The sequence below is a fragment of the Solanum verrucosum genome, unplaced genomic scaffold (assembly GCF_900185275.1).
Source record: "Solanum verrucosum unplaced genomic scaffold, falcon-dt-bn FXZP01000232.1, whole genome shotgun sequence".
Classification (NCBI taxonomy): domain Eukaryota; kingdom Viridiplantae; phylum Streptophyta; class Magnoliopsida; order Solanales; family Solanaceae; genus Solanum; species Solanum verrucosum.
In genome coordinates, this window is record NW_026020017.1 from 220,411 (window position 1) to 248,219 (window position 27,809).

Sequence of the window (27,809 nt, forward strand, 5' to 3'; positions counted from 1 at the left end):
TCATTTTCTTGAATTCATCACTTGTATGCTCAAGTAGCTTTAATTGAGAGTTGAGACTAGTATAGATTCAAGCTTGCTTTCTGGAATAAACACTACAGTACATAGAGTATTAAAACATCCCTTTGCAAAGAGTGTTAACCATCCTTAATGAGTTTATGCGCAGTGTCCTAACAACAAAATGACCATTAAAACCAACAATTTATCTAACTGATGCGCTTAAACATTAATTAGCAACTATCAAGTACTCTGAGGCAGTCGAATCATACACCAAATAACACCATTGATGCAGATTCATAGCCTAGTATAATGCAGATGATGATGCAGGTTTGAGAACACACGGTCAATAATCAGATATCCATAAAATAACAAAAAGAAGTTCATATTGCTTCACGAACCAACTGCTCCTATGTAGTCTTCAAAGAAATTGACGCAACAAAAGATGATGTATGGTAACACTACCAACAAAAATTAAATCTCACCTCCTTCAAAGCCTCCCTTGAAAGGTTACCTGGACACCATGTATATCGCCGTTTATCCTACAATGCAGAAGATAAAACATCAACTTAATCACAAGAGAACTATTCCCACTCTTTGTTTCTTTAGTTCTTAGGGGAAAAAAAACTTAATCACCAGAGAAGGGCAGTAAAAAAACTATCAGCATGTTGAAATCACACTCTCAAATAGTAGTGCTTCTAGGAGGGATTCAAAAGCAAGCACAGCCATGAAAAGATAGAAATTGACTAACTCACCTTTTTATAGGTATCACGACCCTCAACCCTATTTGAGCATAGCACCATAGAACTCAAGTTCTGAATTTTTTTCGCTTGCTCTTGTAGCCTCTTCTCCCTTTCAGCTTGAGCTTTCTTTTCCTCCTCCAATTCTAATGTAATCCGTTCCCGCTCCAATTCGCTCTATTAAAACTTAACACCTTTGAGACTCACAAAATTTCCAAAGCTACTATAAAGTAATCATCACAAACCTTCAGCAAAGTATTCCGAAGATTCAATATTTCTTCATCAGGATGTTCCGAATGTGACGCCTTCAATGGTTTCAAAAGTATAGGTTGGTTAACTTATCAATGCAACCACTTCAAAATAACAAACGACATGACTGTTTGCACAACCTGCAATTTAGCTCGCAAATCCTCAATCTCCTTCTTTTGACGCTTGAGCAATGCAGCATCAGTCAGTATCTGGAATAAAATAGATAGGTTAAGAGGCAACCATAAGTGGGATTGTGTAAAGGTAAAAGGAAAGTACAAACCAGAAGTAACTCAAACTAACAGCAGACATGAGTAAGAGACATAAAGATAGCTGAGTGATCGACTTGCTTTCTGGTGCAAGAACTAGGCATGCACTTTGGATTCCATATGAAAATTGTTTGAAGTAATGAAAAGATATCATTGAGTGCAGAATGCAGTTAAATATCCAACCTCATTCACATGAACACAGTTTGTAACACGCAATGCCCGGCTTGCGAATTGAAGACTACTTTTAGTCTCGTCAGCATGAATCTGGCATCAAGGAAAAAATGTATTATTAAAATAGAGCAAAAAAACTGTCAGCATAAACCTAGCATCAAACATAAAGCCTCATAAAAAACCTAACGCAGAGAAAAAGATGAAAGAAAGAAGAATCATAAACACATGGTCACCCAAGCATAATTTACAAAATGGTTCACAAGTACAATATGTGATGTAAAGAAAGTTCTGCATGCGACAAAGGTGGTCCCATTTCATATTTACCATGGTTAGGGCTAATTGAAAGGTACTCAAGCCCTTCAAATTGAAAAATGAGATTAGACAGATTGAACCAGAGACATTCTGTAACACCCCAAGAAAAGTTGAAAGTTCAAAAATCTAAGTCTGCAGAAATATTTTGTAGTTTACGAACGCCATCAACGGGCCGTAAAAGGAATTACGGACCGTAGATGGGACCCGTAGATCAAAGTTCAGAAACAGGAAATTTTCCCTGAGTTTTACGGGTCGTAGATGGTCTTGTAAACCAAGTCCTGAAACTTGGAAATTTTCCTGAGTTTTACGGACCATGTTTATGGCATGTAGTTGGATCGACAGACCGTAAATAGGGTCTGTAGATGAAAGTTGTTGATTTGTAAATATCTAAGTGTGATCAGATATGATTTTGTAGAATTTAAATTGATCTTATAAAATCATATATGATATGCTATTGAATAGGTTAGGATATTAGATCAATAAAATCATCCCTTGATTCTCAAATCTACCAGAATCAAGGGATTCAATAGCTAGATAGTTTGGTTTTCAATACTATAAATTTGTATCTCTATGGATGAATAACATTGTACAACTTCGGTACCAAAACCTACATGGTATCATAGCAACTTCATTCTTGTGTTGCTTATGACTAAAACAGCATTTACTGGGTTACGTCACCCAACGGCATCGATAGAAGCCGAGAGTTCTATTAACAAAGTTCCAATTAAGCAAGGCAGCGATTCTTCTCATTTTTCTTTTCAGCTTACCTCTCACAAGCTGAATGGAAAGAATTATTTGGAATGGGCGCAATCTGTCCATTTGGCAATTGATGGCCAAGGAAAACTTGGACACCTTACTGGAGAAACGTGAAAGCCTAAACCAAGAGACCCGAAAATGAACGCCTGGAGATCAGAAAACTCGATGGTAATCACTTGGCTACTAAACTCCGTGGATCCTGCCATAGGTAAGCCAAATTTGTTTCTTCCCACTGCCAGGGATGTTTGGGAGGCTGTTAGAGATACTTATTCTGATTTAGAGAATGCTTCTAAGATTTTTGAATTAAAAATTAAATTGGGGAAAGTTAGGCAGGGGGAGAGAGGTGTTACTATTTATTATAATGAGATGGTTTTCCTATGGCAAGAATTAGATCAATGCTATAATGATGAATGGGAGTGTCCTAAGGATAGCGTGAAAGCAATGAAAAAGGAAGAAAATGAGAGAGTTTATCTATTTCTAGCAGGGTTGAACCAAGAATTCGATGAGTTCGTTCTCGAATTCTTGGAAAAAACCCACTGCCCACTTTGAGGGAAACTTCTTCTGATATTAGGCGAGAAGAAACAAGGAGGAATGTTATGCTAAAAATAGATCCCAATTTGGAAACAAAAAATATAGATTTTTCTGCGCTAGTTGCTGCGAAAAATGAAAATGACAGGAAAAAGAAGCCATGGTGTGATTTTTGCAAAAAATATTGGCACACTCGTGAGACTTGTTGGAAAATCCATGGGAAACCGTCTAATTGGAATAAAAAAAGGGCAGACAACCATGGCAGCCAGGTCTTTCAATGTACCAGCGAAGAATCAGGGCTGAAATCTTCTCTAGAAATGCCACCATTCACCAAGGAACAATTGGAGCTACTGCACAAACTTCTCCAACCTCAACTCCAAATCAGTAAATCTGATCCTCCTACTCCTACTTGTTCTTTTTCCCAAGCAGGTAATGTACCATCTGGTTTTTTTAGTACAGATTCTACTGGTATTAGTTCTTGGATCATAAATTCAGGGGCCAGTGATCACATGACATGGAATTCCCATTTTTTCTCGACTTACATTCCATCCGCAGGAAATAAAAAGTTAAAGTTGTTGATGGTTCCTTCTCAACAATTGCTGGAAAAGGGACAGTCAAACTAACCCCTTTTTTTACTCTTGTTGATGTCCTTCATGTTCCGAAATTGTCTCATAATCTTTTGTCCATCAGCAAATTGACTCAAAACCTACCCTTCGGGGTGGCCCAGTGGTTTGAGCTTGGGACTTCCATGTTGGAGGTCTCAAGTTCGAAGCCCCTTGCCAGCAAAAGCAAGGGGTTTGCCTTCTAGGTCGAGCTCGTCGCACCAGGCTTGCCTAATGCAGATTACCTCTCCTATGTGGTTTGCGAGCTATTGCATATGAGCGGGGATTTTACCCTGTGCGCACCTAAAGGATAGCGGCTGCGGGTTTCCCATGTCATCAAAAAAAGAATTGACTCAAAACCTTAATAGCCATGCTATCTTTGACTCTATTTCATGTGTATTTCTGGACAAAGTCTCGGGGAGGATGATTGGCAATACTAGAGAGTCTGAAGGTCTCTATTTTCTTGAAGACGGTGACAATTCAATAAATCTAAGTTCAGCTTGTTTGAACTCTGTTCTAGTTGATAATAAAGTCATATTATGGCACTATAAACTTGGTCATCCTAGTTTCCATTATTTGAAGCTCTTGTTACCTCAATTGTTTATGAATAAAAGTGCATCCTCCTTTGAGTGTGAAATTTGTGAAATGGCTAAACATAGAAGTTCATCTTTTTCTTCCCAAAAATATCATGCAACAAAACCTTTTAAGTTGATCCATAGTGATGTTTGGGGACCTTCTAGGGTAGCAACTATAAATGGAAAAAGATGGTTTGTGAGTTTCATAGATGATCACACTAACTTGGGTGTACCTATTGAAAGACAAAGGAGAACTAAAACTTATGTTTGAGGCTTTTTATGTTATGGTTGAGACACAATTTCATGAGAAGATTCAAATATTTCGGAGTGATAACGGGAGAGAGTTTTTCAATGACCAGCTAGGCAGTTTTCTTCACTTTCAAGGGAATAGTGCACCAAAGTTCATGTTCTAATACACCCCAATAAAATAGAGTAGTTGAAAGAAAAAATAGGCATCTTATGGAAGTAACTAGGGCCTTAATGTTCACAAGTGATGTCCCAAAGAAATGGAGAGAAGCTCATTTAACATCCACTTATCTTATTAATAGGACGTCTTCCCGTGTTCTAGGTTTTAAAACCCCTTTCAGTATGTTTAAGACATATTTCCCTAATTCTAGATTGACCGTTGACCTATCCTTGAGAGTCTTTAGGTGTAGTGTATTTGTTCATATTTATGATCATAAACTTGACCCACGTGCTACGAAATGTGTTTTTGTTGGCTATGCCCTTAGTCAAAAGGGATACAAGTACTATGACCTAAATACTAGGAAGATTATTGTCACAATGGATGCCACATTTTTGAATCTCAATTGTTTTTTGGAACTCATCTTCAAGGGGAGAAACATAGAGAAGATTTGAGGGATAATAAGGATCCTCTTGACCTCGCATGTAAGAAAAAAAATGATCCAGGTTTCATGATAGATACGGGAAATAGTATTTTTGGTAATAATCTAGATAAGGTAAAAGATCCCAACCTAAATATTGAAAATAAGGAAACTGAGACAATGCAGCTTTTTCATGATACAATAAATGACAAGAATAGGGAACAAACAAAGGAATTACAGGTTTACATGAGAAGAAACCAGAACCAAGAAAAAGAGATCAAGGACTCTCATCAGAACCAAATGTCCACCCTGCAAGATCTCACTGATACACAAGGTAATTTTATAGAACCTAATTTTGATTTTACCCCTTGTTACTTTAGACCTTGATCTTCCAATTGCTAAACGTAAAGGGGTAAGAAAAGTCACCAACCATCCCATGTCAAATTTTGTGTCATATAGAAACTTGTCCCCTTCCTATATAGCTTTGCTTTCTCAATTATCTGGAATGGAGATACTGAGAAATGTGCAGGATGCTTTGAATGTTCCCAAGTGGAAAGAGGCAATTCTAGAGGAGATGAATGCTCTTGATAGAAATGAAACCTGGGAAATGGTGGAACTACCATGTGGAAAGAAAACAGTGGGTTGCAAATGGGTGTTCACCATCAAATTTAAATCAGAGAGGTATAAGGCACGTTTGGTAGCAAAAGGATTCACTCAGACTTATGAGGTTGACTATCTTGAGACATTTGCTCTAGTTGAGAAGTTGAATTCAATCAGGGTTCTTCTGACCATTGCTGCCAATCTTGATTGGCCCCTTCAACAACTAGATGTCAAGAATGCATTCTTGAACGGAACACTTGAAGAAGAAGTCTACATGGATCCTCCTTCGGGTTTTGAAGAAAGGTATGGAACTAGAGTGTGCAAGCTAAAGAAATCTCTCTACGAGCTCAAACAATCTCCAAGAGCTTGGTTTGAGAGGTTTATTCAGTTTGTAAAAAAACAAGGGTACATTCAAGGGCAAGCCTATCATACCATGCTCATTCGACACTCTCTTGATGGAAAGACAACTATCCTGATAGTGTATGTCGATGATATCATACTTACAGGAGATGACTTGCCTGAAATGAAAAATTTTAAAAAACAGTTGGCCTCAGAGTTCGAGATCAAAGATTTGGGCCAATTGAAATATTTTCTTGGCATGGAAGTAGCAAGATCAAAAGAAGGCATTATGGTGTTACAAAGGAAGTATGTACTAGATCTTCTAAAAGAGACAGATATGAGTGGTTGTCATCCAGCTGAAACACCTATTGATCCAAATATGAAATTCGGAAACAAAGAAGGAAATTCAGTTGACCAAAGTCAATATCAGAGACTAGTGGGAAAGTTGATCTACTTATCACACACTCGGTCTAATATAGCTTTTGTTGTAAGCTTAGTGAGTCAATTTATGCACTCTCTAAAGGAAGAGCACCAAGAAGCGGTCTACAGGATTCTAAGATATTTGAAAAGTTCACCAGGGAAAGGTTTGTTTTTCAAAAAGGGACAAGATAGGGGAATTGAAAGCTTTACAGATGCAAATTGGGCAGGTTCTACTATTGATAGGAGGTCTACATCAGGATATTGTACTTTTATATGGGAAAATCTAGTGACTTGAAGGAGTAAAAGCAGAATGTTGTAGCCCGTAGCAGTGTTGAAGTTGAATACAGATCTATGTCCTATGGGATCTGTGAAATGATTTGGCTCAAGAAGATGATGGAAGAACTAAAAAAGTTGTTTGTGTTACCAATGAAGTTGTATTGTGACAACAAAGCTGCCATTAGTATTGCTCACAATCCAGTTCAACAACATGACAGAACAAAGCATGTTGAAGTGGACAGGCACTTCATAAAAGAGAAGATTGAAGAAGGAAACGTGTGCATGCCTTTCGTCACAACATATCAGCAAATTGCGGATATTTTCACAAAAGGCTTGTTTAAACCAAAGTTTGAAATTTTTGTAAGCAAGTTAGGCATGGCAGATATTTACATGCCAACTTGAGGGGGAGTGTTGATTTGTAAATATCTAAGTGTGATCAGATATAATTTTGTAGGATTTTATCTGATATGCTATTGAATAGGTTGGTATATTAAATCAATAAAATCATCCCTTGATTCTCAGATATGCCAGAATCAAGGGATTTGATTGCTAGACAGTTTGGTTTACTATACTATAAATTTGTATTTCTATGGATGAATAATATTGTACAACTTTGGTACCAAAACTTACAAAAGTTCAGAAACTTGAATTTTACTCTAGTTTCTATGGACAGGGATCTAAGGTCCGTAGATGGAACCACAGACCATAGATGGCGGCCTCATAGAACCTATCAAACTCGGTTTCAATCAAGGTCGTTTTAGTCTTTTCCCACTCATTTAATCCCTATACTATGTCGTTTTAACCTATCCTAAGTGGATTAAGGGAAATAAGTCAACCCAACCCCCCCCCCCTCATTCACATACAAACCCCAGAGAATCAAATTATTCTCATTCAAGGTTCCTCTCAAGCAAGAACTAGGGTTCTTCATCTTTGAGTCTTTGTTCAAGGATGCAAGCTAGGGCTTCCATTCCTTGTATGTGGGATTTCATCAATGGATATCCTCTCACCCATATAGTCCCAAAGAAACTCAGTTTCCCAATTAATGAATCTACAACAGTTAGGGTTTTTATGCAAAGTAGGATTTTCACTGTCTTTCACATTCTTCAGCATGAATGGTTTGATTAGGTGTTTCAAACTAAAATTCAGTATTTCTAAATAGTATTTTTATGAACCCTCAGAACGTAGCTATTTTCATGTCTCGAGATGCATGTCTCAGATTAGTTTTCATGATTTAGGATGCTTTCAAATAAAGTATCTTTCAGTATTTATCAATCAGTTTATCGGTATTCATGAGCTACTCAGTATTTATCAGTAATCAGCATCATTCAATATAATCAGATTATTATTGTTTAAGTATATCAGCATGTTTTCGTTTGGAGTATTACTTAGCACCAAGCAGATTTAGGGATAAAGGTTCATCCGTTAGTTGAAGACTGAGACTGCCCAAAGTATCTTTCAGTATTTATCAATCAGTTTATCGGTATTCATGAGCTACTCAGTATTTCTCAGTTATCAGCATCGTTCAATATAATCAGATTATTACTATTTAAGTTTACCAGCATGTTTCCGATGGGAGTATTACTTAGCACCAAGCGGATTTAGGGATAAAGGTTCACCCGTTAGTTGAGGACTGAGACTGCCCTAAGTCTCAGAAACAACATGCCACCGTAGGATTATGAGGGTCACTCCTCAAACCAGGACTGACTCCTCAGTTTTTATAGACATTAGCTTAGTGGTACCACATTAGCCCAAATCACCCTTTATACCCTGGCAAGGTATATTGGGCCCTTTTGATATGATTATACACCAAATTCCATATTGTAGCACACATGGTTATATGTCAATTTATAGTATCTCTCACAGTTTAATCTCAAATGTTTCATGACCTTGTAGTCAGTTTTCAGTTGCATGTTTTACTACTTGATGATTGCATTCATGATTATTCAATACAACGTTCCATATTCAACATGTTTAGTTATTATGTTCATCATGCTTATCTTACCCAGTGTTCATTTTTTTTTAGGAACAGGTAATTGTGTATTCACAAAATTCCATCATCCAAGCAATGATAAGAGTGAGCACTTACATCCCATAGGGTAAAAAGCAGAAGGCCATAAGAACTAGTCTATGGAGCTTTACAATTTCCCTATAAAATCATCAAAAAGTTCTATATCCCCCACCATATCCTGTTTACACCAAAAATATAGAAGACTAAGGCAATTCATTCTGATTTTTTGAATGTTGTTGCTTTTGTCTTCAAAGCCTCTTGCATTCCTTTCCTTCCACAATGTCCACCAGATACTTGCAGGGATCAATTCCCACCAGTCCTCTTCTGACTCTCTTCTTCCTATCTCTTTCCAGCAGTCCATCATACTTTTAGTAGTTTTGGGAACCACGCAACTCACTCCAAGTATACACAAGAACATGTTCCACAGATTTGCAGCTGTTTTATAGTGTAGAAATAGATGGCTATATATTTCAATATCCTGGTCACATATAAAACATCTTGAGCAAATCTGCCTACCTCTTCTTTGTAGTACTTCATGAGTCAAACAAGCTTTCCTGCAAACTAACCACACGAAACAAGAAACTTTTTAGGGGACTTTGGCTTTCCAGATTAGTTTCCAAGGCCAGTTACTAATCTGCAGTTGGCCAGTATTTCTCCTCCAATAGCATGACTTCACAGTGAACCCACCCTTGCTGCAAACGCCATTACCCAGTATTCTTAATGGCGCTCGCCATTCGCCAAAGGCGCTATGGCGAGGCGAGGCGAGGCGAGGCGAGCATGTCACGCCATTTCTCAATGAGGCGCGGCGAGATCAATTAGGCGACGTAAGACCTGAATGGTGGCGCCTTTTAGTTTTAAAATTTTAAAAAGGTCTTGACTTAATAATATTAGTCAAAATTAGGGTTTTTTTCATATGCCCATACTTGGGTCAGTCGCGATTTGCGTTTCTTCTCCTCAACCTCGCGATCTCTTCTTCTCCTTCAGTCGACTCGCGCGAATTGAAAGGTATGGCCTCTTTTCTTTCTTCTTCTCTTCTTTTCTTCGTTTCTTCTCTTCAGTCCTCTTCTTCTCTTACTTTCTTCTTTTCTTCTATTCAATTTCTTGTGAAGTGATTCTGAAGTTCTGAACTGCCTTCTCAAAAAAAAAGATTTTGAGATACTACTGCTTGCTGCCTTCTCTGCTCTGTTTTTTTCCTCTGTTTTCTGCACTGCTCTGTTTTTTTCCTCTGTTTTCTTTGTTCACTGTAAAATGCTGCTGAATGCTACTGCTTTCACTGTGCATCTATTATTTTTTAAAAAAAATTAATTCTTCTATAGTAATAATATAGTATCTGTTGTATTGTACAATAGTGAATTCAATGGATCGGATGCTAACAAAAAGAGGGACATTAGATGGAATTATGGTACTCAAGGATTAACGAACGATTCGGTTAATTGTAACTTTTGTGGGAGTAATTTTAATGGTGGTATTACTCAACACAAGCAACATTTAGTACCCGGTTACAAAAATGTAAAACAATGTTCAGTTTGTCCGTCGGCGATTAGAGAAGAAGTAAGGGCTTCTATGCAAAATAAAATAGCTAATAATCCGAAATTTCAAGTGAGACAGCCAGAAGAATATGTTGATATTGATGATGTTGATGATATGGATGAATATGTTGAAATGATGCCTCCCTCCAAAACTCTAAATATATCTTCCACAAAAATATCTTTAGGAGGTGCATCATCCACCGCGCGGAATGTGACGAAAGGCCCTATGAATCTCTACTTTCCACAAAAATCAACACAAAAAGGAGGCATTGAAAAAGGAGGAATTGATGAAACCAAGAAAATTCTAAGAGAGCGTGCGGTAAGTGCTTTTGCAATATGGATGTATGATGCGGGACTCCCTTTTAATTGTGTCAATTACAAATCATTTGATAAGTTCATTGAGACAATAGGACAACATGGCCCTGGAATGAAGCTTCCTACATTCCATTAAGTTAGAGTTACTCACCTAAAAAAAGAGGTGGAGAAAGTGGAAAAAATTGTTGATGAGCATAAAGTGCAATAGACAAAGTTTGGATGTTCCATTATGATGAACAAATGGACGGCACGAAATGATAAAATGATCATCAATATTTTGGTGAATTCTTCAATCGGTAGTGTATTTCTTGGTTCTATTGATGCTAGCAATGAATCTACCGATTCCACCAAAATGTACAAGTTGTTTGAAAGCACTATTGAAAGAATTGGACCGAGAAATGTTGTACAAATTGTCACCGATAATGCTAGTGAGAATGTTAAAGCGGGAAGCATGATGATGGGTGCGTACCCACACATTTATTGGACTCCATGTGCCGCTCATTGCATCAACTTGATGTTTGGTGACATATTCAAGGTTAAGCCATATGCTTCCGGTAATATCACTCTCCTATCCTCGAACTTTCTTTATAGTCAATATTTAATAATCATTAGCTACTAATTACTATAATCTTACTTTAACAGTTTTTAAGAAGGCCATCAGAATCCATTATTACATTAGTCAAAGGCCATTGTTGTTAAACTTGATGAGAAAATTCACCAAGGAAAGAAATTTGGTGAAACCAGCCAAGACAAGATTTGCAACGGCCTTCTTGACTTTGAGAGCAATGTACATACAAGAAAAAACTTGAGAATTTTAGTCCTCTCAACCGAATGGACTTCAAGTAAATTTGCAAAGGAAACTTTGGGGAAAGAAGTTGTCAATCTTATTATTTCTTCCCACTTTTGGGATGATATTGTTCGAGCACTTACAGTTTGTGGCCCTTTGACAAAAGTGTTTCGTTTGGTGGATGGGGAGAAAAAACCACTAATGGGCTATATTTATGAAGCAATGGATAGATCCAAAGAAACTATTGCACGGGGTTTTCGTGGAGTTAAGAAGCAATATGAGAAAGTGTTTGAAATTATTGATGCAAGGTGGTCAGACCAACTCCATCGGCCTTTGCATGCTGCAGGCCATGTTTTGAACCCAGGATTGTATTATTAAGTTCAAGAAGAGGGAACTTTACTACAGAGTCTGTGGACTGAGTATTATGCATGTGTTGAGAAGATGATCCCTGATTCAGCAATACAAGATTTACTAGTCGCTAAGCTTCCTAGGTACAAAATGGCAGATGGACTAATTGGTTGTGGTCCGGCTAAAAGAGCTAGAGACACAAGGTCAAGTGAGTTAATTTAGCTCTTACTTAAATTATTTGACTTATTTATACTCATTAACCTTTAATTTTCTTTTATTATAGTTGAATGGTGGTCACTATTTGGTAGTGAAACACCAAACTTGCAAAAATTTGCCATGAAAGTATTAAGCCTAACTTGTAGCTCATCCGGATGTGAGCGAAATTGGAGTGTGTTTGAACACGTAAGTAAAATAATTATATCCTAATTTCCATATTATATTATTATCAATATCTATTAGTTAATATCTATAACTTATGCGCAAATTCATTCCAAAAAGAGGAATAGGCTTGCACTATCGCGTCTCAATGATCTAGTAAATATTAAGTACAATAGAACATTGAAACGTCGTTATGATGCTCGTGATCTCATTGATCCAATTCGCTTGGATAACATTGATGATTCAAATGAATGGTTAGTTGGATGCCCCGAAGATCAAGAAGATGAACTAGTATATGAGGATGATGATCTTACTTGGGGTAGTGTTGCTACGGCAATTGGAGCTGATGAGAGTATCTATCATCTTAGGGGACTTTCTTCAAGATCAAGAGCACTTGACAAGGGCAAAGGAGTAGAAACTACATCTACAAGTTCAACTTCAAGTAGGACTCGGACACTAATTGATGAAAACTACGAGGAGGAAGAAGATGAGGAGCAATATAATGATGTAGAGGTTGTTGATCTTCAAGAGTTGGATAGTTTTGAAGAAGAATAGACTTTTGGAGTTCTAGTATTGTCTTTTGAATTATTGGGTCTTTAAGGTTCTAGACTTTTAGTATCTACTTTTAGTTTTTGAATTGAAATATTTGCTAATATATGCTATTGACTTATTGCTATTGAGATTTTGGATATTTATATATGCAATTAAATATTTTTAATTTTTGGTATTAATTGGCGCCTCGATTCAAAAAGGTGAGCGCCTCGCCGCATGGTGAGGCAGGCCCTTGTCGCCTCCCGCCGTCCAAAACACTGATCTTACATACTCGGTACATTCAAAGTATTGATCGCATACTCTTCGTGTTATATTGTTTTATAATATAAGTTCAAATGCTCAGTATCCAACTCGCGGTTAGTACGATCTCCAGACCAGCTCAGTGGCAGAGATTGGTGAGTCCTCATCTTTCAAGGACAACCCTTTTATTTTTATTCTTTCATTAGTCTATAGTTTTCAGATAGTTGGAGTTAGCTAGGGGATTGTCCTAACAACTCACAGCTTATAGAGAATTCAGATATTTGTCTATTCAATGTTGAGCTTTAATAGACTTTTTTAGATTTAGCTTCCGCGTCAGTTTTCAATTATTACTTATGTTAAAATCTTAGTGTTATGCCAGACCATGGGTTAGCTTGGAGTCACTTGTGTCTCTAAGAACCGTGTTACGACTAGGGGTAGTCTCGGGTCGTGACACCTTCTCGAGCTACTAAACTGAACAGGTTAGCAGCATTATGCGAAAAACAGAAGGCCAATTCATCCACAGTAAATTTGTGTGTTCATTACATAATCATTTTGTTGAAAAAAATTCTGAAAGCAAAAAATGATATCACGGTAGCACTATTCTAACTTGTAAGGGCATCTTCAACCCTGCCCTCTATTTTACTCTCCAAATATAGAGTTCTCTATTTTTTCAGACAACCAACTCCAACCCAATTCTCTATTTTACTCTCTAAAAAAGAATCTTCTTCTCTCTCCTCAATATTATATTACTATTTTTATTTCATTTGCATTTCCTTATTTCATAATATAAATCATTTCTCCTTCTTCTTCTTCTTTTTTTCAAATAATCACTTTATATAATTTTTATGTAATATAAAATTTTATTTTTTCAAATTCATTATTTAATATAAAATTTTATTTTATTCTAAATTTCTAAATAACATAAATTGCAAGTTATTATATAATATACAAATTAATGGACAATTCAAATAAAAGTGAAATCATCAATGACATACAATTACATAAAAACTACATAAATTAACGAGCACAACCGCAACAATTCTCTGGATCATACACTAATTTTTTTCTGAATATTGTTAAATCTGGAAATGACCTACCGGATTACTGAATTATTGTTGCGATAAATTTTTATGTATTGTTATCTTATATTTAAATTATTATGTTATGTATTATATTTTTAAATTAAAATTTCCATCTTATCATTTTACTTTTGTGCATTCTTCATAGTGAAAATTAATAATAATATCAAATTATATTAAAGTGATGAAAATTTTAAAAAATTGAAATATTATTAATTCGGGATGAAAGTAGTGTATATCAAATAATATATTTTTTTAGGGATAATGGTCTGAAAAATACCTCAACTTTGGTCGAATTTGTTGTTGCGATACTAAACTTTCATGAGGACCTATTACCTCCCTAGACTATTTAATACCCTATTTTTTAACCCCTAAACTATTTAATAGTGTATTTTAAAGGTATATATGTGCCCACGTGGACACATTACTATTTATAATTTTGCATTATTTTTTATGTCCACGTGGGCAAATATATATGTTTAAAATACGATATTAAATAGTCTAGGGAGGTAATAGGTCCTCATGAAAGTTTAGTATCGCAACAGCAAATTCGACCAAAGTTAGGGTATTTTTCAGACCCACCCTTATCCCTATTTTTTAAAATGTCATATTACATTTAAAAAGAATTACGAATGTTAGATATTTAATTAATGACCTTATATTAAAAATAATGTGTTAATTACAAAATAATAGAAATATAATAAAATAATGAAAAAGTGAAATAGAGAGTGTGAATAGTAGTTCTCCAAATTTGGAGAACTACTATTCACCTCTCTATAAATGAAGAATAGAGAGTTAATTAAAAAGTGGTTGGAGAACCCATTCTCTATTTTACTCTCCAAATATAGAGAATGGAGAGTAAAATAGAGGTGGGTTGGAGATGGTCTAAACCTTCAAAGGAAAAAACATGGAGAACTGCAGTGATGGTCTACTAATTTGTAAGTCTAAAGGGAAAATAATCGGACACGGTCATATAATTTCTGATACAAATAGACATGATTCTAAGGCACACATGCCTACCATTGTATATAAAGATTAGCATGGCAAGATCAGTATAGCAATAGTTTCCATCAGTGGCAAATTGCTTTGTCATGAATTTTTTCGTGCTAAAAGATACTCCAAAACAAGTTGACATGATAGGCATTGAAATAGTTTATTCTGTCTTTAAGTTCTCTAAAGAAATCAAAGAAGAAAATAAAAATTATGAAATAGAAGACTCAACAGAGAATGTTGTGCACCAACACATGGACTTATGTATTTGATAAGGTATTTTTCAGCCTACCATAAATTTATTAAGCTCAGATAATTTACCTGGGCAAGAGTGATATTACATATAATGGCAGTGTTTGCATTTCCACCCAGTGCAGGTTGCAAGATGCGCGTAAGTTTACTGTCTCGGTATGGAACGTGACCCCTGCAAGATTGCATGACACATTAGAACAAGTAGGAGAACAGCTTTACAGAACCAACTCCAACACATAACAAGCTTACCCCTGACTCTCAGCACCTTCACTCAGTTTTTTAATCACAGTTCCTAAAGTCATCAAGCTTTTGTTGATGTGGGAGCCTTCTTTTAGACGAACACCTTCCGCTCCGGTTTTGGCAGCACGTTCTGAACCAGCAAGGTCCACCAGGTTCTGGGAAAATTTTGAGGGTAAAAAGAGTTTTTTTGTAGCTTTTTCTACATTATGATAGCATCTTAGAAGAAAATGTAAAACTTCCCACTGCATACCAGAACAGATACACGGACTGCATCACAAGAATTGTCTGTTTTTGTATCTTCAGCCTTCTCCCTACTCTCAATTATCTATCAAGTACAAATACCAATTTAAGGACGTGAACCTACTTTGCATATCTTAGTATAGTCATTCAAGAATACTTACCATCCGGAAAATTGTGTGTGATCTACTGCTGTACAGATTCATATTAGTTTCTCCAATATGTCGATGAGCTGCAAAACAAATTGTGAAGACTGTTACTCTTGTTGAAGTTTTGACATAGGAATATTAATTTGAAAATAGAGTGGCTAATATTAAGGCAGAAGGGTAATAGGATATGGATGCAGCACCTCCCTAAAGATGAAAACCAAATCTTTAGGCACGGAAAAATGTGGCAGTTTGCTCTCAAGATCAATACTTACCCTGGAGCCTTTGTTATTAGAGAAATAGGAACCTATAAGATGGTTTCAAAAAATAATAATTACTGAGATGACATACGCAAATTGATGATACTTCAACTTACATTCTCCGAAATCCATTAGTTCAAGCACTTGATCAGGAGAGGCAACAATTTCTTCCCTTAAGCCAGCAACAAATATTCCCCGCTTCATGCCAGATTATCAAACAGGATGAAAGCCAAATTATCATGACAGTTCATGTGCAACAATAAAACAATGATGTGAAACCAAAAATAATCCAATACCTCTATACTTTCATGGATTTGCAATTTCCGGTGCTCAGGGACCAACAAATCATTTATCTCCTCATTATAGATTTCCATATATGACATCCGTACAAGAAACTCTCTATCAACTTCCTACAATTAAAGGAGACTAAATCATGCATGTGTACTTATAAAAAAGTTCAAAAAATAGAACCAACGTCATTCACTAAATAACAGTGCAACATAATTTTAAACAGAACGGTTGATCAGTCATTAAAAAGGATATTTCATTAGTTGTTTAAGCTAGCGGGAAAAAAAACCCAGGAAATTAAACCAGCACAAACAGAAAAGGCTCGTCATTTCCCTTATTAATCAACGCAGCACCTTATCTATCAAGAAGTCACTCTTGGGCTCTTTCCAACGTGGAAATGAATCTGACTATCAATCTTTCCCTAAATTGAGAGGCTTTATTTCAGGTTCAGCAGGGATCATGACTCTAAGGTTTAGCTTTGTGCACGGAATTGGAGAGAATAACTTGTCCATTGCTGAATAGGTAAACACGTATAAATACAATAACATTAGAAGCTAACTAAGGAAAGAAATAAAGAGGAAATCCTAAAGATCTGATATCTATCTATATCTCTGTACAATATCAAGAAATAGATACGTAAATATTATGTAACAAGCTTCAAATAGGTGAATGCTCATTTCCTATCTTTCTTTCGCCAAGTTTTTCCTGGTTGATTTGATAGTTGGAACTCTTTGTATAGAGGATTAGAGGTTAAACCTATGATAAGACTATTGGAGACATAAGGAATAAAGAGAACGATGCCGAGGGAATGCAAGAAGGAATCTAGTTGACGATAAAGTCTTAGATAGCAAGTGTATAGACTCATATTTTGAGGATTCCCTAGTGTACTAAGCTGAAGCATAAGAATCTAATGTTTTGTGGCACACGTTGATGTAGTTGGGGAGAATCTCTTTCCCTTGGAATCTGTTAAAGACCAATTCACCAATTTTATACCCACAAGTCCTAACATATAGAGGAATTTTATTGGAAAATGAAAAAATAGTATCTGTAAGAACCGCAAAATGACCTTAAGACTTGACAAATGACTCTGAATCGCTTTTATAGCGAGTTGTTTTCCGTAAGAGAACTTATTTCTTTCAATTGGTTTTAAGTTGTAGATACAGTTATCATTTGAAGAATATCAAAAATATGGAGGCGACATAAATATTAATGGTTGAAGGGGTAAAAAATACAAATTGATATGATGGCAATTCCAAACCTTTTCAATGAAATTAAACAGATCTTGCACGGACATAGGGATGACTCCAGGTTCAGTTATTGATCCTCTCATAGTATGTGTTTTTCCACTACTTGTCTGACCATATGCAAAAACAGTCCCTGCCAAAGAAGATAAGTAGGCCAATCAGAAGCTTAAAAGACATATTTGCTTTTTATAAAGTTGGGCAATATTATTAAAGCTAGTACCAAGAAGACATTGCAAGAGGTACAGAAAAAAATATTATAATGACACCAAAGAGCTCAATAAAGTCAACAAAAATATGACGTGTTTCCTCTATCATGTGCTCCTTATACCAGAAGAATAGACTATGTATGCATTTATACTTCAGAAAAGATGAGCATAATTCTACTTGGGTTTGCCAAAATATCATCAAGCTTGGCAAAATATTCAGAGCAGACTTCAAATGGCATGAGGAGGAAGCTATGAAGCTACTCTGCAAATAGATTCCTGTAGACAAATCAGAAGAATGGAACCATCCACTGATATCAAAAATGCAAAGTATAAAGGTGTCAATGAACTGAAGAACCAAATTACCTTTGATATCAAATTTTAAGACAGTGCTGGGAGGAATAAGGGGAAAAGGAATGCATGAGTTGAACCATGAAGCTCAAGCTAGTGTAAGGAACGTCAGGGGATTAAATGATGTGGGGGGGAAAAGGATGGTGAGGAACTCCATAGACCAATGGAAGGCTGATATCATATTTCAATTAAAGCTCATTAAGTTAACAGCACCATCAAAAATATCAACTGACCAGGTCAATGTTATTTAATATTGGTAATTGACACTGTTCATACAAATTGAACCTCTTACTCACTCCTTAAACTAGTTAATACTTCCTAAGCTTCAACGCTTATTCATTTGAAACCATGTCAAAAACTGCATTTCCTACTAAGCTGTTGAGGTTTCTCAAAATCCAGAAAAAGCTAAATACTCCAATGCAAAATTCATAAAAGTACCAAGCTCAGTGTGAAAAGAGGCGTAACATACCATTAAATCCTTGAACTGCAGCAGAAACAATATTTTTAGTTCGAGCTTCGTAGATTTCAAGTGTGTGGCATTCATTCCCAAAAATTCTATCTGCATATAAATCCAAAGAAAAAGGTTGCGGACATTGAGAAAAAAGAAAAAGCGGGAAACCTAGAAGAGATAGTGAGAGTACCAAATTCAAACTTGGCCGGCTGGTTGGGAATGAAGATAGAGTTGCCGGAAATTCGCCAGGGGCTGGACTTCGCATCTTCCGGCGAGAGAGGCTTCGATCTCACTGAAACGTGGATTCTCTCCATCCTGACTTCCCCGATTTGCTTACTTTCCCGCCCTGAGTTCCTCCGTCAATGTTAAATTGGGGGAAATTTAAAAAAAGGATAATACATATATTGGACCTTAAACTTGGCTTCAAATTTTAATTTTGACTTTCAATTTTTATAGTGCACAAACAGACAATTTAACTATTCAACCTTTTAATAAATAAACACGCGTGTCTTACCTGGCAAAACGCGTGATGTGCACGTATTTTGCTCGAGTAGGAGTAATTTTTTAGGCCTACAACAGTAAAAAAAATGCTGAAATGATAACTCTACCCTTAATTAATTTTTATTTTTTTTTAGTTCTAAAATGGACGTGTAAAGTATTTAATTAGTTGGCAGCCATTGAGTGGCTCACTAATACACGTGGCAGCGTTTGCATTTCATGCTCTTGGCTCCAAAAATCGCGTGTTTATTTATTAAAAGGTTGGATAGTTAAAGTGCTTGTTTGTGCACTATGAAAGTTGGAGGTCAAAGTTAAAATTTGAAGTCAAATTTAAGGTCCAATATATGTATTATGCCTTTAAAAAAATATAACCTTTTCAAATTATCTTGTATACTAGTAAAATTATCCGCACCTCACTTGGAAATTTAATATTACGGAATCTATAAAATAATACTTAAAATTTATCGGTCATTAAACTAAAACACTATATTATGTTTTATACAAGACTACATAGTAACGTACATTAATAATGTAAAGAAAAATGATACTTATAACATTTTATCATTTATCCTTCAATTCATCTTGAATGTGATTTTATAATTTATCTTTTTACTTCCAAGAAGTATTACTATTTGATATTTTTGAGGAATCAAATGAACATCAACCTGAGATATTAAGTTTTCTAATATATAAATAATCGTCGGTGAAGGATAAATAAATTTTAAAAGGCTGAAAAAAGTGAAAAAATATTATAATTCTATCGTGTAGAAAGTTCATATGTACTTTTTGCTTTACATATATCATTTTAAAGTTCTCCATTTAAATGTATCATAAGTAATTATTAAAATGGAAAATTAAGGGACAATGTATCATATTGGACGACAATTCAACTTATCATATGTACTTGAAAAGGAAAAATATTACATAAAATTATTCAGTTTGTTTGGGTGTTTTTTAAAAATCAACATACTGGAGTGATGGAGTTCAATTTGAAACTACACTACTATTCCAATCGCAGTGTCGAGAAACACATCTATTACTTAAAAAAAAAATATTTATAACTTGCAGTAAACTTGAGAATTTGTCCATACTTCATATTGAATATTAGCAATCAATTTATTGTGTAGTTATCTATGTCTTTGGGATTATTGACGAGAGGGAGTTGCTCGGATGGTAAGCACCCCTCACTTCCAACCCGAAGGTTGCGAGTTCGAGTCACAAGGGAGCAAAAAGGGGTGGGACTCCTAGGGAGGGTAAAAAAAAAATATCCCTCCATAGGTAATCCGGCACATCCTTGAACCCATGTCAAAAGTTTATTAATTTTTGTCTTCTTTTCCTAGTTCACTTCGCACATCAAGATGAGATACAGTTTTTAAGGTCTTTATGTCCTTACGATGGGATACCAAATTTGAATTTTATCTTCAACAGATGGTAGTATAGATCTTTAAGAAATTTTTTTATTTGTACCTTCAACAATTTCAGTAGAGAAAACTTGCGTGAATACTCAATTAACGTGTGTTATTTAATAAGTACTAACAAATATTTATAACAAAAACTTTGTAGAAACATAAACAACAAAGTTTAAAACATGTACTCAAAAACAACAAATAATAACATAAGCATAAATTAATGACTGTAGAAAAACATATCAGGATCTGTAACAATAGAATGAAACAGAAAGGAAAAAAGTCGAGCCCATTGAATGCAAAGTTTCCCCTTAAGAAAATTATTCTCCTCTAGTACCCGAGGTTTAAAGGAATAGATCCTCTCAAGATAGAACGATTATATTCACCAGTGTGTTGATACAAAAACAATGGTGTCAGTGAGTCACTCAACATGAGCAAAGTACACGAATATTTAATTGTGCAGAAGAAGAAGAAGAAGTTCAGAATTTTCGTTGTTTTAAAATGAGAGGAAATCCCTCTATTTATAGACAACAAAGGGTAGTGTAAATAAATGCTTATTGTGACTTATCGAAAAGGTCACAACTCTTTGGAAAAGTTACAACTCTTCGGAAATGTGACAATCGTTCATAAAAGTCACAATTTTTCATAAAAGTCGCAACTCTTCATAAAAATCACAACTTTTCATGAAAGGGGAAGACTAGTTTTGGAAATAAATAAATTGTAAAGGAAATCCTGGTTTGTGGTGGCGCCACCACAAACCAGGATTTTATATGTGTGTGTGCGAGAGAGAGATATTATATAAACTTAATATAAGATATGTATTAAATTATTCTTTACATAATTACATGTAATATATTGATATTTTCAAAAATAGATATAAAGCATATATTTTTCCTTTCTTTTCTAATGAAAATGAAAAAAAATATGCCCTGCGATAATTATGAAAATCTTTTTACTTTGGGGCATTTCAAAATGTTAAAGTAGGCTTTTGATATTTGTTTGAAGTTAAAAAAAAAAAGAGAGAGAGACTAATAAAATGGGCTAATGCCCATGGTTGGAATAAAAAAAAAAAATTAAAAAAAGCTCGAGTTGGATTTTGAGAACATTTTATTTTTAAATAAATGTATTTCTGAATCAAAATTATTATTTTATTTGAAAAGTGCTCAAGCAATTTTTTTATAATATTGAAATCACTTAAGAATATTACATACAAGTTATGATATTTAACCATAATAGTTGTTTCAATATTTTTCTTCTATACAATAGTCAATCTAATATAAATAAAACTGATATTCAATATATATTTTTTATTTGATAAACTAAATGTTCCATAGAAGGCATCAAGAAAATGCAAATTAGTTACAAAAGTAGAAGCAGAAACAGTTGGTCTGCTGGCTCTAGTACAATTATGCTAAAACTAAGGAGCCAACAAAATTCAAAAAACTATCCAGGAAATCTACAAAGGACAAATTAATTCAACTGTACAAACACATAAGGCATTCCGCTTTAAGAGAATGTAAAAGAGTTGATAGACCTTCAAAACATCTTCTATTCCTTTCCCTCCAAATACTCCAAATAATCATTGCAGATAGCATCTTCCAAGTTGTTTGATGGTGCTGTCAACTTTCCAACAACACCAACTCTCATAAGCTTCTTTGATACTATGTGGCATGACCCAACTGAGTCCAAAAAGAGAGTAAAACATGTTCTATAGATTTGTTGTTACAGTACAATGCAAAAAAAGATGTGTATTGCTCTCTACTGCTTTCTGACATAAGTAACATCCCTTCTCAATGATGTGTTTCCTTTTATAGAGGTTGTCTTGAGTTAGGCATGCTTCATATAGTGCATTCCAACAAAAATAGATGATCTTGGGCGGTAGCTTTATGTTCCAAATTAGCTTTCATGGCCAGTGGTCAGTTACTGGATTAAGTGCTCTAGACTACTTGTAGGTTGCACTCACTGTGTAATTCTTTGCTTCTGTAGTGCCCCATTTGAACTGATTTGATGCCTGAGTGTTGAGAGAGAAACTCTATAGAGTCTGGTAATTAAACTCTCAATCATGCTTATTTCTTCTAAACATAATGCTCCAGTTGTTCCATCTCTATTTTGAGAAATTGTTGAGTTTGGATCCCTAGCTAAGTAGAAAAGGATAATCGTTCATCAGAACTGTGTTGCAGAGCCATTTATTTTTCCAAAATCTAATATGGAGTCTATTCCCCAATGTGTGATGCTTATGCTGAGAAAATTCCTCTCATAGCTTGCATGTGTGTTTCCAGACTCCAACCCCATAAGGTGCTCTTGAAAGACTGGTGCATCAATGACTCTATATCTCAGGTTTCGCACTGACCACATTATTCCATAAAACATGTTCCTCTTGTGTATATCTCCATAACCATTTCATAAGTAGACACTTATTATGCAACACTAAATCCTTGATCCCTAACCCCCCCCCCTAGTTTAGGAAGAAGGACTTTTGGCCATTCCACCGGATGATACTATTCCCTTCCCATAGAAAATCTCTCATGATCTTGTCAAGTTGTTCCAACATTTTGCCAGGAATAGGAAAAAGTTGCATATAGTATGTGGGAATACTATCAAGTACATTGTTGATCAGTGTAAGTCTGCCCCCCCATCATAGGTACTGCATCTCCAGGAGGCAAGTTTTTTCTCAAACTTCTCAATAACTCGTCCCCATATAGCTGTTGACTTATACTTGGCACCCAGTTGAAACCCCAAATAAGTTTTTGGGAATTCACCCATACTACATCCCAAGATACCTGCTAATTCTTCCAAGTTTAGCACCTCAGTAATAGGATAAATCATATTTTTTAGCATATTGATGTGCAAACCTAAAAGGGCTTCAAAAATCATAAGGGTCAGGTTCAAATAAAGAACTTGACTATTGTTTGCCTCACAAAATATCAAAGTGTCATCTACATAAAGCAAATGAGAAATGTTTGTAGTAATCATGTTCCCCACATCAAAACCATTCATCTATTGTAATTGCTTGGCTTTGTCTAACATCCTTCTTAAACCCTCCATTGTAAGTATGAAGAGAAAATGAGAAAGTGGATCTCCTTGCCTCAAACCTCTTTCTGGGGAGAAAAATCCAATTGGACTTTTGTTGATAAAAAATTGTGTATTTAACTGTAGAAATGTTGAAATTGATCCATTTGATCCATCTTTCACCGAACCCCATTTGCCTAAGGATGAAAAGAAGTATAACCAATTCAACTGATCGAAGGCCTTCTCTATATCCATCTTGCATAAGATGTCCGCCCCTTTATTTTTTATTTTCCAATCAAGAACCTCATTTGAAATCAATGAGGCATCAATGATTTGTCTAATTTTAAGAAAAACATTCTGGTATTTAGAGACTAGCTTTCCCATAATTGTCTTTAACATTTCTATCAGGACCTTAGCTATGATCTTGTACACACTCCCAATTAAACTAATTGGTCTGTAGTCTTTGAGTTTTATTGCTCTTTTTTGTCCTGGTAATAAGAGTTATGAAAAAAGTGTTGCATGGTTTAACCATCCAATAATGTTGATGGTATAATGGTTCATATCTACAAGTATATCAACTTTGATGAAGTCCCGTGATTTATGATCAAATGCCATTATGTACCCATCTGGCCTGGTGTCTTGTCGGGAGTGCAAGATTGAATAGCTGCCAATACATCCTCTTCTTGAAAATTTGCTTCCAAATTAAACTTATCCTCAACTGAGAAGGATGGAATGCCCTCAAAGTTGGCTGATGGCCTCCATTGTTTTTGTTCAGTGTACAAACTTTCATAAAAATCAAAAGTTTCTTACTTAATCCTTTGCTTATCTTCAATGATCTCAGTTCCCACTTTGAGTTTGTCTATGCAATTTTCCTTTTTATGTGAATTTGCAATTTTTTGGAAGAACTTTGTGTTCTTGTCTACCTCTTTGTGCCATAAACATCTGGATTTCTGTCTGCATGAGATTTCCTCATCTTTAGCTAGTTGTTGAAGCTCAATTCTCAGGTTTATCATCTGAATAATTTCCAAATTTGTTATTTGTCTACTCCTAACTGCTTACTAAAATGTTGCCACCTCATCTAAAGGTTTGGTTTTCCTGGTCTATACCTTGCCAAATTTCTCTCTATTCCAGTTTGTTATATCCCTCTTCAACCATTTCAATTTCTAAAGTAGTATAAAGTCAGCTCTGCCAGCAATATTCCAGCTTATTTATAAACCCTTATTATTGAAGCCACATCTTTTCAAACTTGAAGTATGGAGGGCTAACATCCCAGTCTCCCCATTCAAGTAGAATAGGCTTGTGATCATAGATTACTTTTGGAAGAGCTGGTTGTTTTACATCTTTGAATGAGTCACTCCACTCGGTGAAAATGAGAAATATATCAATTCTAGATGCTTGCACAATATAATTATCACCCCTAAACCATGTAAATTAAGCCCTTCGTACTGGAAAATCAATCAGGTTAAGGTCTTGAATGGTGTCTGAGAAGCATCTCATGGCACTAGTCATTCTCAATCAATTTAATTTCTCGCTTTCAAATCTGCACACGTTGAAATCACCCCTTAATACCCAATGTCCATCCCATAACCCCTGAACTCCAACAATTTCGTCCATAGATACTTGTAAAACACAATCTGAACTCCTCTTGAATGCTCTCTAACATACAAGATATGTAATAAGAGCCTTAGAGAGTGTCTGTTTTGACCCATTGTCTCTTGTCCCAAATTATTATGATTCCAGATTCTAAAGTTTCCAGTCAGCCTACATATTACCCATAGTTGATGTATTTATATAGTAGATCAATTCTCTACTTTTGTTTCTTGCAAACACAAAACAATGACTTTCCATTTTTGAATGAGAGATTTGATGGTGCTCTTGTTACTACTCTCATTCACCCCCTTACATTCCAACTTAGGATTTTTATCTTCATCCAGAATAGGAGTTGTATTGCCTACCCTAGCTCCATTATTCTGTTGCCCCCTTTTGTCGTAATTGATCCCACATATCAATTTTTTTATCTCCCCTTCACCTTTGACCTTTTTTCTTTTTTGCAAGTTGTTGCTTGGGTTCTTGTTGTTGGATTTGGAATTGTGTTCTTTGCTCCATCCTTAGAATTATATTTAGAAGTTCATGTTCGAACCCAGTTGTGTTGACCCCAAAATCTTTACATACCTTGACCATTTTAATTCTAGTCCACTTTGAAGTCTCAATTAGATTGGGATTTTAAATTAATTGAGCTTTAGACCCACCTTCGTACCATGTTAAAGGGAGAGCTTCGCTGATCAAAATAGGGGAAAATTGTGAGTTTGATTGATTTGCGTGAGCCAAATCCAGATTTAGAGTTGGATTGTGAAATAGTCGGGGTTTCCCTTCATAAGAGTCTGCTTCGTCATCTGCTTTTGATGGGAAATTTGCACTGTTTTGACATGATTTTGTAATCAATGGAGCATTGACCATTGAATTTTGAAGTTGATCTTTTTCTGAAACCAACAACGATATAGATAGGGCATTAAATCCGTTGTAACATGGGTTTGGCTAGTGACCCACCACTTTCTAGATGGTCTTTTCTTTTAAAAGCTTTTGCGCTTTTTGAGTTTTTTTTAATTGAGCCTTTTTTCGTAATAGGTTTTGTCTAAAGCTTGGCCCAATTGTACTTTATTTCCCAGCCTTATTTTTATCCAGTGGACAATTTGATGGTCCAATTTTCAAATTAAAGTTGTTATCATGACCTCTCACGTGCCTCTGAAACGTGTCGACAGAGGACTTTGAAAAAGTTGAGGTTGCAGTTACGTTAGACGGTTGGATACTCTATTCAACCTCCTTACCACCGATGGGATTTTCGGTCGATCTTATGCTAGCATGGTTGTCTTCGTAAATCAAAATTTTGAAGACTCAATCTCCTTTGGCGATGTCTATCTTTGCAGGCAGTTTATTCATGGTTTTTCGGATGCAAATACGAGCCCAATAGAAGTGTGTCCTATGCTTCGTGTCTTTATTGATGTCTACGAATCCACCACACTTATCACCAATGGATTTGAATGTTTCTAGAGTCCATGCATGAAGGGGGATGCCCAGTGCTTTGACCCATTTCTGTTATGTACTTGGGTCTCTCAACTTAGCCGCCCACAAAGGATACCACCATTCCAATAAAAACTTCCTGCTATTCCAGAACCATATGCCAACTTTGACCCTGTCCACCTTTTGTATGAAAGGAAGATCAAACGGAAATAGGTTGTGGCTAATAGGTGTGAGTTTTAGGCCAACAGTGACTTGCCATCTTGATACAAACCATTTTTGTATTACTTTCGGCTGGGGGCTATGGTGGAAAAGGTCATTGCACCTCCCAACAAGACACTTTGAGAGAAAGTGTTCATTATCGAGTTCCTTAATTAATGGATTTGACCCTCCTGCCCCCGGGATAGTGTTAGACCTTGCATCGGCTGGCCATTGCGGGATCCTTGCAGCATCAATATATGATCTAGACTAATCTATGGACATATTAAATCTTGAATTGATCATCTTGCCCAGAAAACCTTGTATCTTTGTTGCTATATTACTACATCCCCTGTTTTAGCTTCCTTCTAGAATAATGACTGCTAATTTCGTGTTGCCAATGCTTGTTTCTATTTTGACGGATCTGTAATTTCCGAAATTTTTTAAGATAAGATTCGAGCTATTCTTTATTTGTGAATAAGATCATATCGGGTGATTCTTAAATTGCTCATATTTGTAAATTTAAATTCTTTAGTGTGAGAATGATATTGGTATCAATTAATGTCACTAAAAACTCCTAGCACAAAGTTGAGTTGAAAATTTCCTTACCGTTTAAGTTTTGATGTAAGATTTTACTTGGGTCAACTTTAAATGACTATATATCTTAGAATATAAAGAGTTACGTGGCTCATAACCTATCAAATTAAAGGTATTTGAATCTTCTTTCCAACACCACCAATTTCTCAACAATTTGAGTTTTGAGTAAAAAGTTATGACCATTTTAGTAACCTGATACAGTGTAGTGACGAATTAGCCTACGAGAAAACATTAAAAAGGGTCATTTTTATCTTTTTATCTCTAAAAAAATCCTAAACAAATTTCTTGACTAATTAAAGACCCAAAACAATCAGATTTTCATCTCTTAATTCATCTATCTCTTCTCTCTCAAACCCTAAGGCAAAACCCTAAGGAAAAATCAAAGTAGAAGACTCTATTCAAGATTTTTTCAATCTTTTTCAAGGCAAGTCTTTCTCTAAGAATTTCATTCTTTCCAACTCAAATTCCTCCATACAATTATGAATCACTAATGAAAGTCATAATTTTTTGCCATAGTGTTTCAAAAAACTAATTCA

General features: G+C 35.5%; 1 protein-coding gene across 2 annotated transcripts in view; it reads right to left on the minus strand.

Moving 5' to 3' along the window:
* LOC125820971 (kinesin-like protein KIN-7O) overlaps window positions 1-18,865 on the minus strand; it is a 52,756-nt gene extending 33,891 nt beyond the window's left edge. For both annotated transcript variants that reach the window (XM_049500394.1, XM_049500393.1), the window contains exons 1-14: window positions 18,741-18,865; window positions 18,569-18,658; window positions 17,560-17,678; window positions 16,310-16,423; window positions 16,130-16,211; window positions 15,772-15,839; window positions 15,621-15,695; window positions 15,380-15,525; window positions 15,200-15,302; window positions 1,433-1,513; window positions 1,124-1,192; window positions 980-1,039; window positions 750-911; window positions 480-536 (exon numbers count right to left, since the gene is read on the minus strand). In XM_049500394.1, coding sequence (XP_049356351.1) covers window positions 480-536; window positions 750-911; window positions 980-1,039; window positions 1,124-1,192; window positions 1,433-1,513; window positions 15,200-15,302; window positions 15,380-15,525; window positions 15,621-15,695; window positions 15,772-15,839; window positions 16,130-16,211; window positions 16,310-16,423; window positions 17,560-17,678; window positions 18,569-18,658; window positions 18,741-18,864 — 1,350 coding nt within the window. In that variant the 5' untranslated portion in view covers window position 18,865. The remainder of the gene's footprint in view (window positions 1-479; window positions 537-749; window positions 912-979; window positions 1,040-1,123; window positions 1,193-1,432; window positions 1,514-15,199; window positions 15,303-15,379; window positions 15,526-15,620; window positions 15,696-15,771; window positions 15,840-16,129; window positions 16,212-16,309; window positions 16,424-17,559; window positions 17,679-18,568; window positions 18,659-18,740) is intronic.
* Window positions 18,866-27,809: the final 8,944 nt, after the last annotated feature.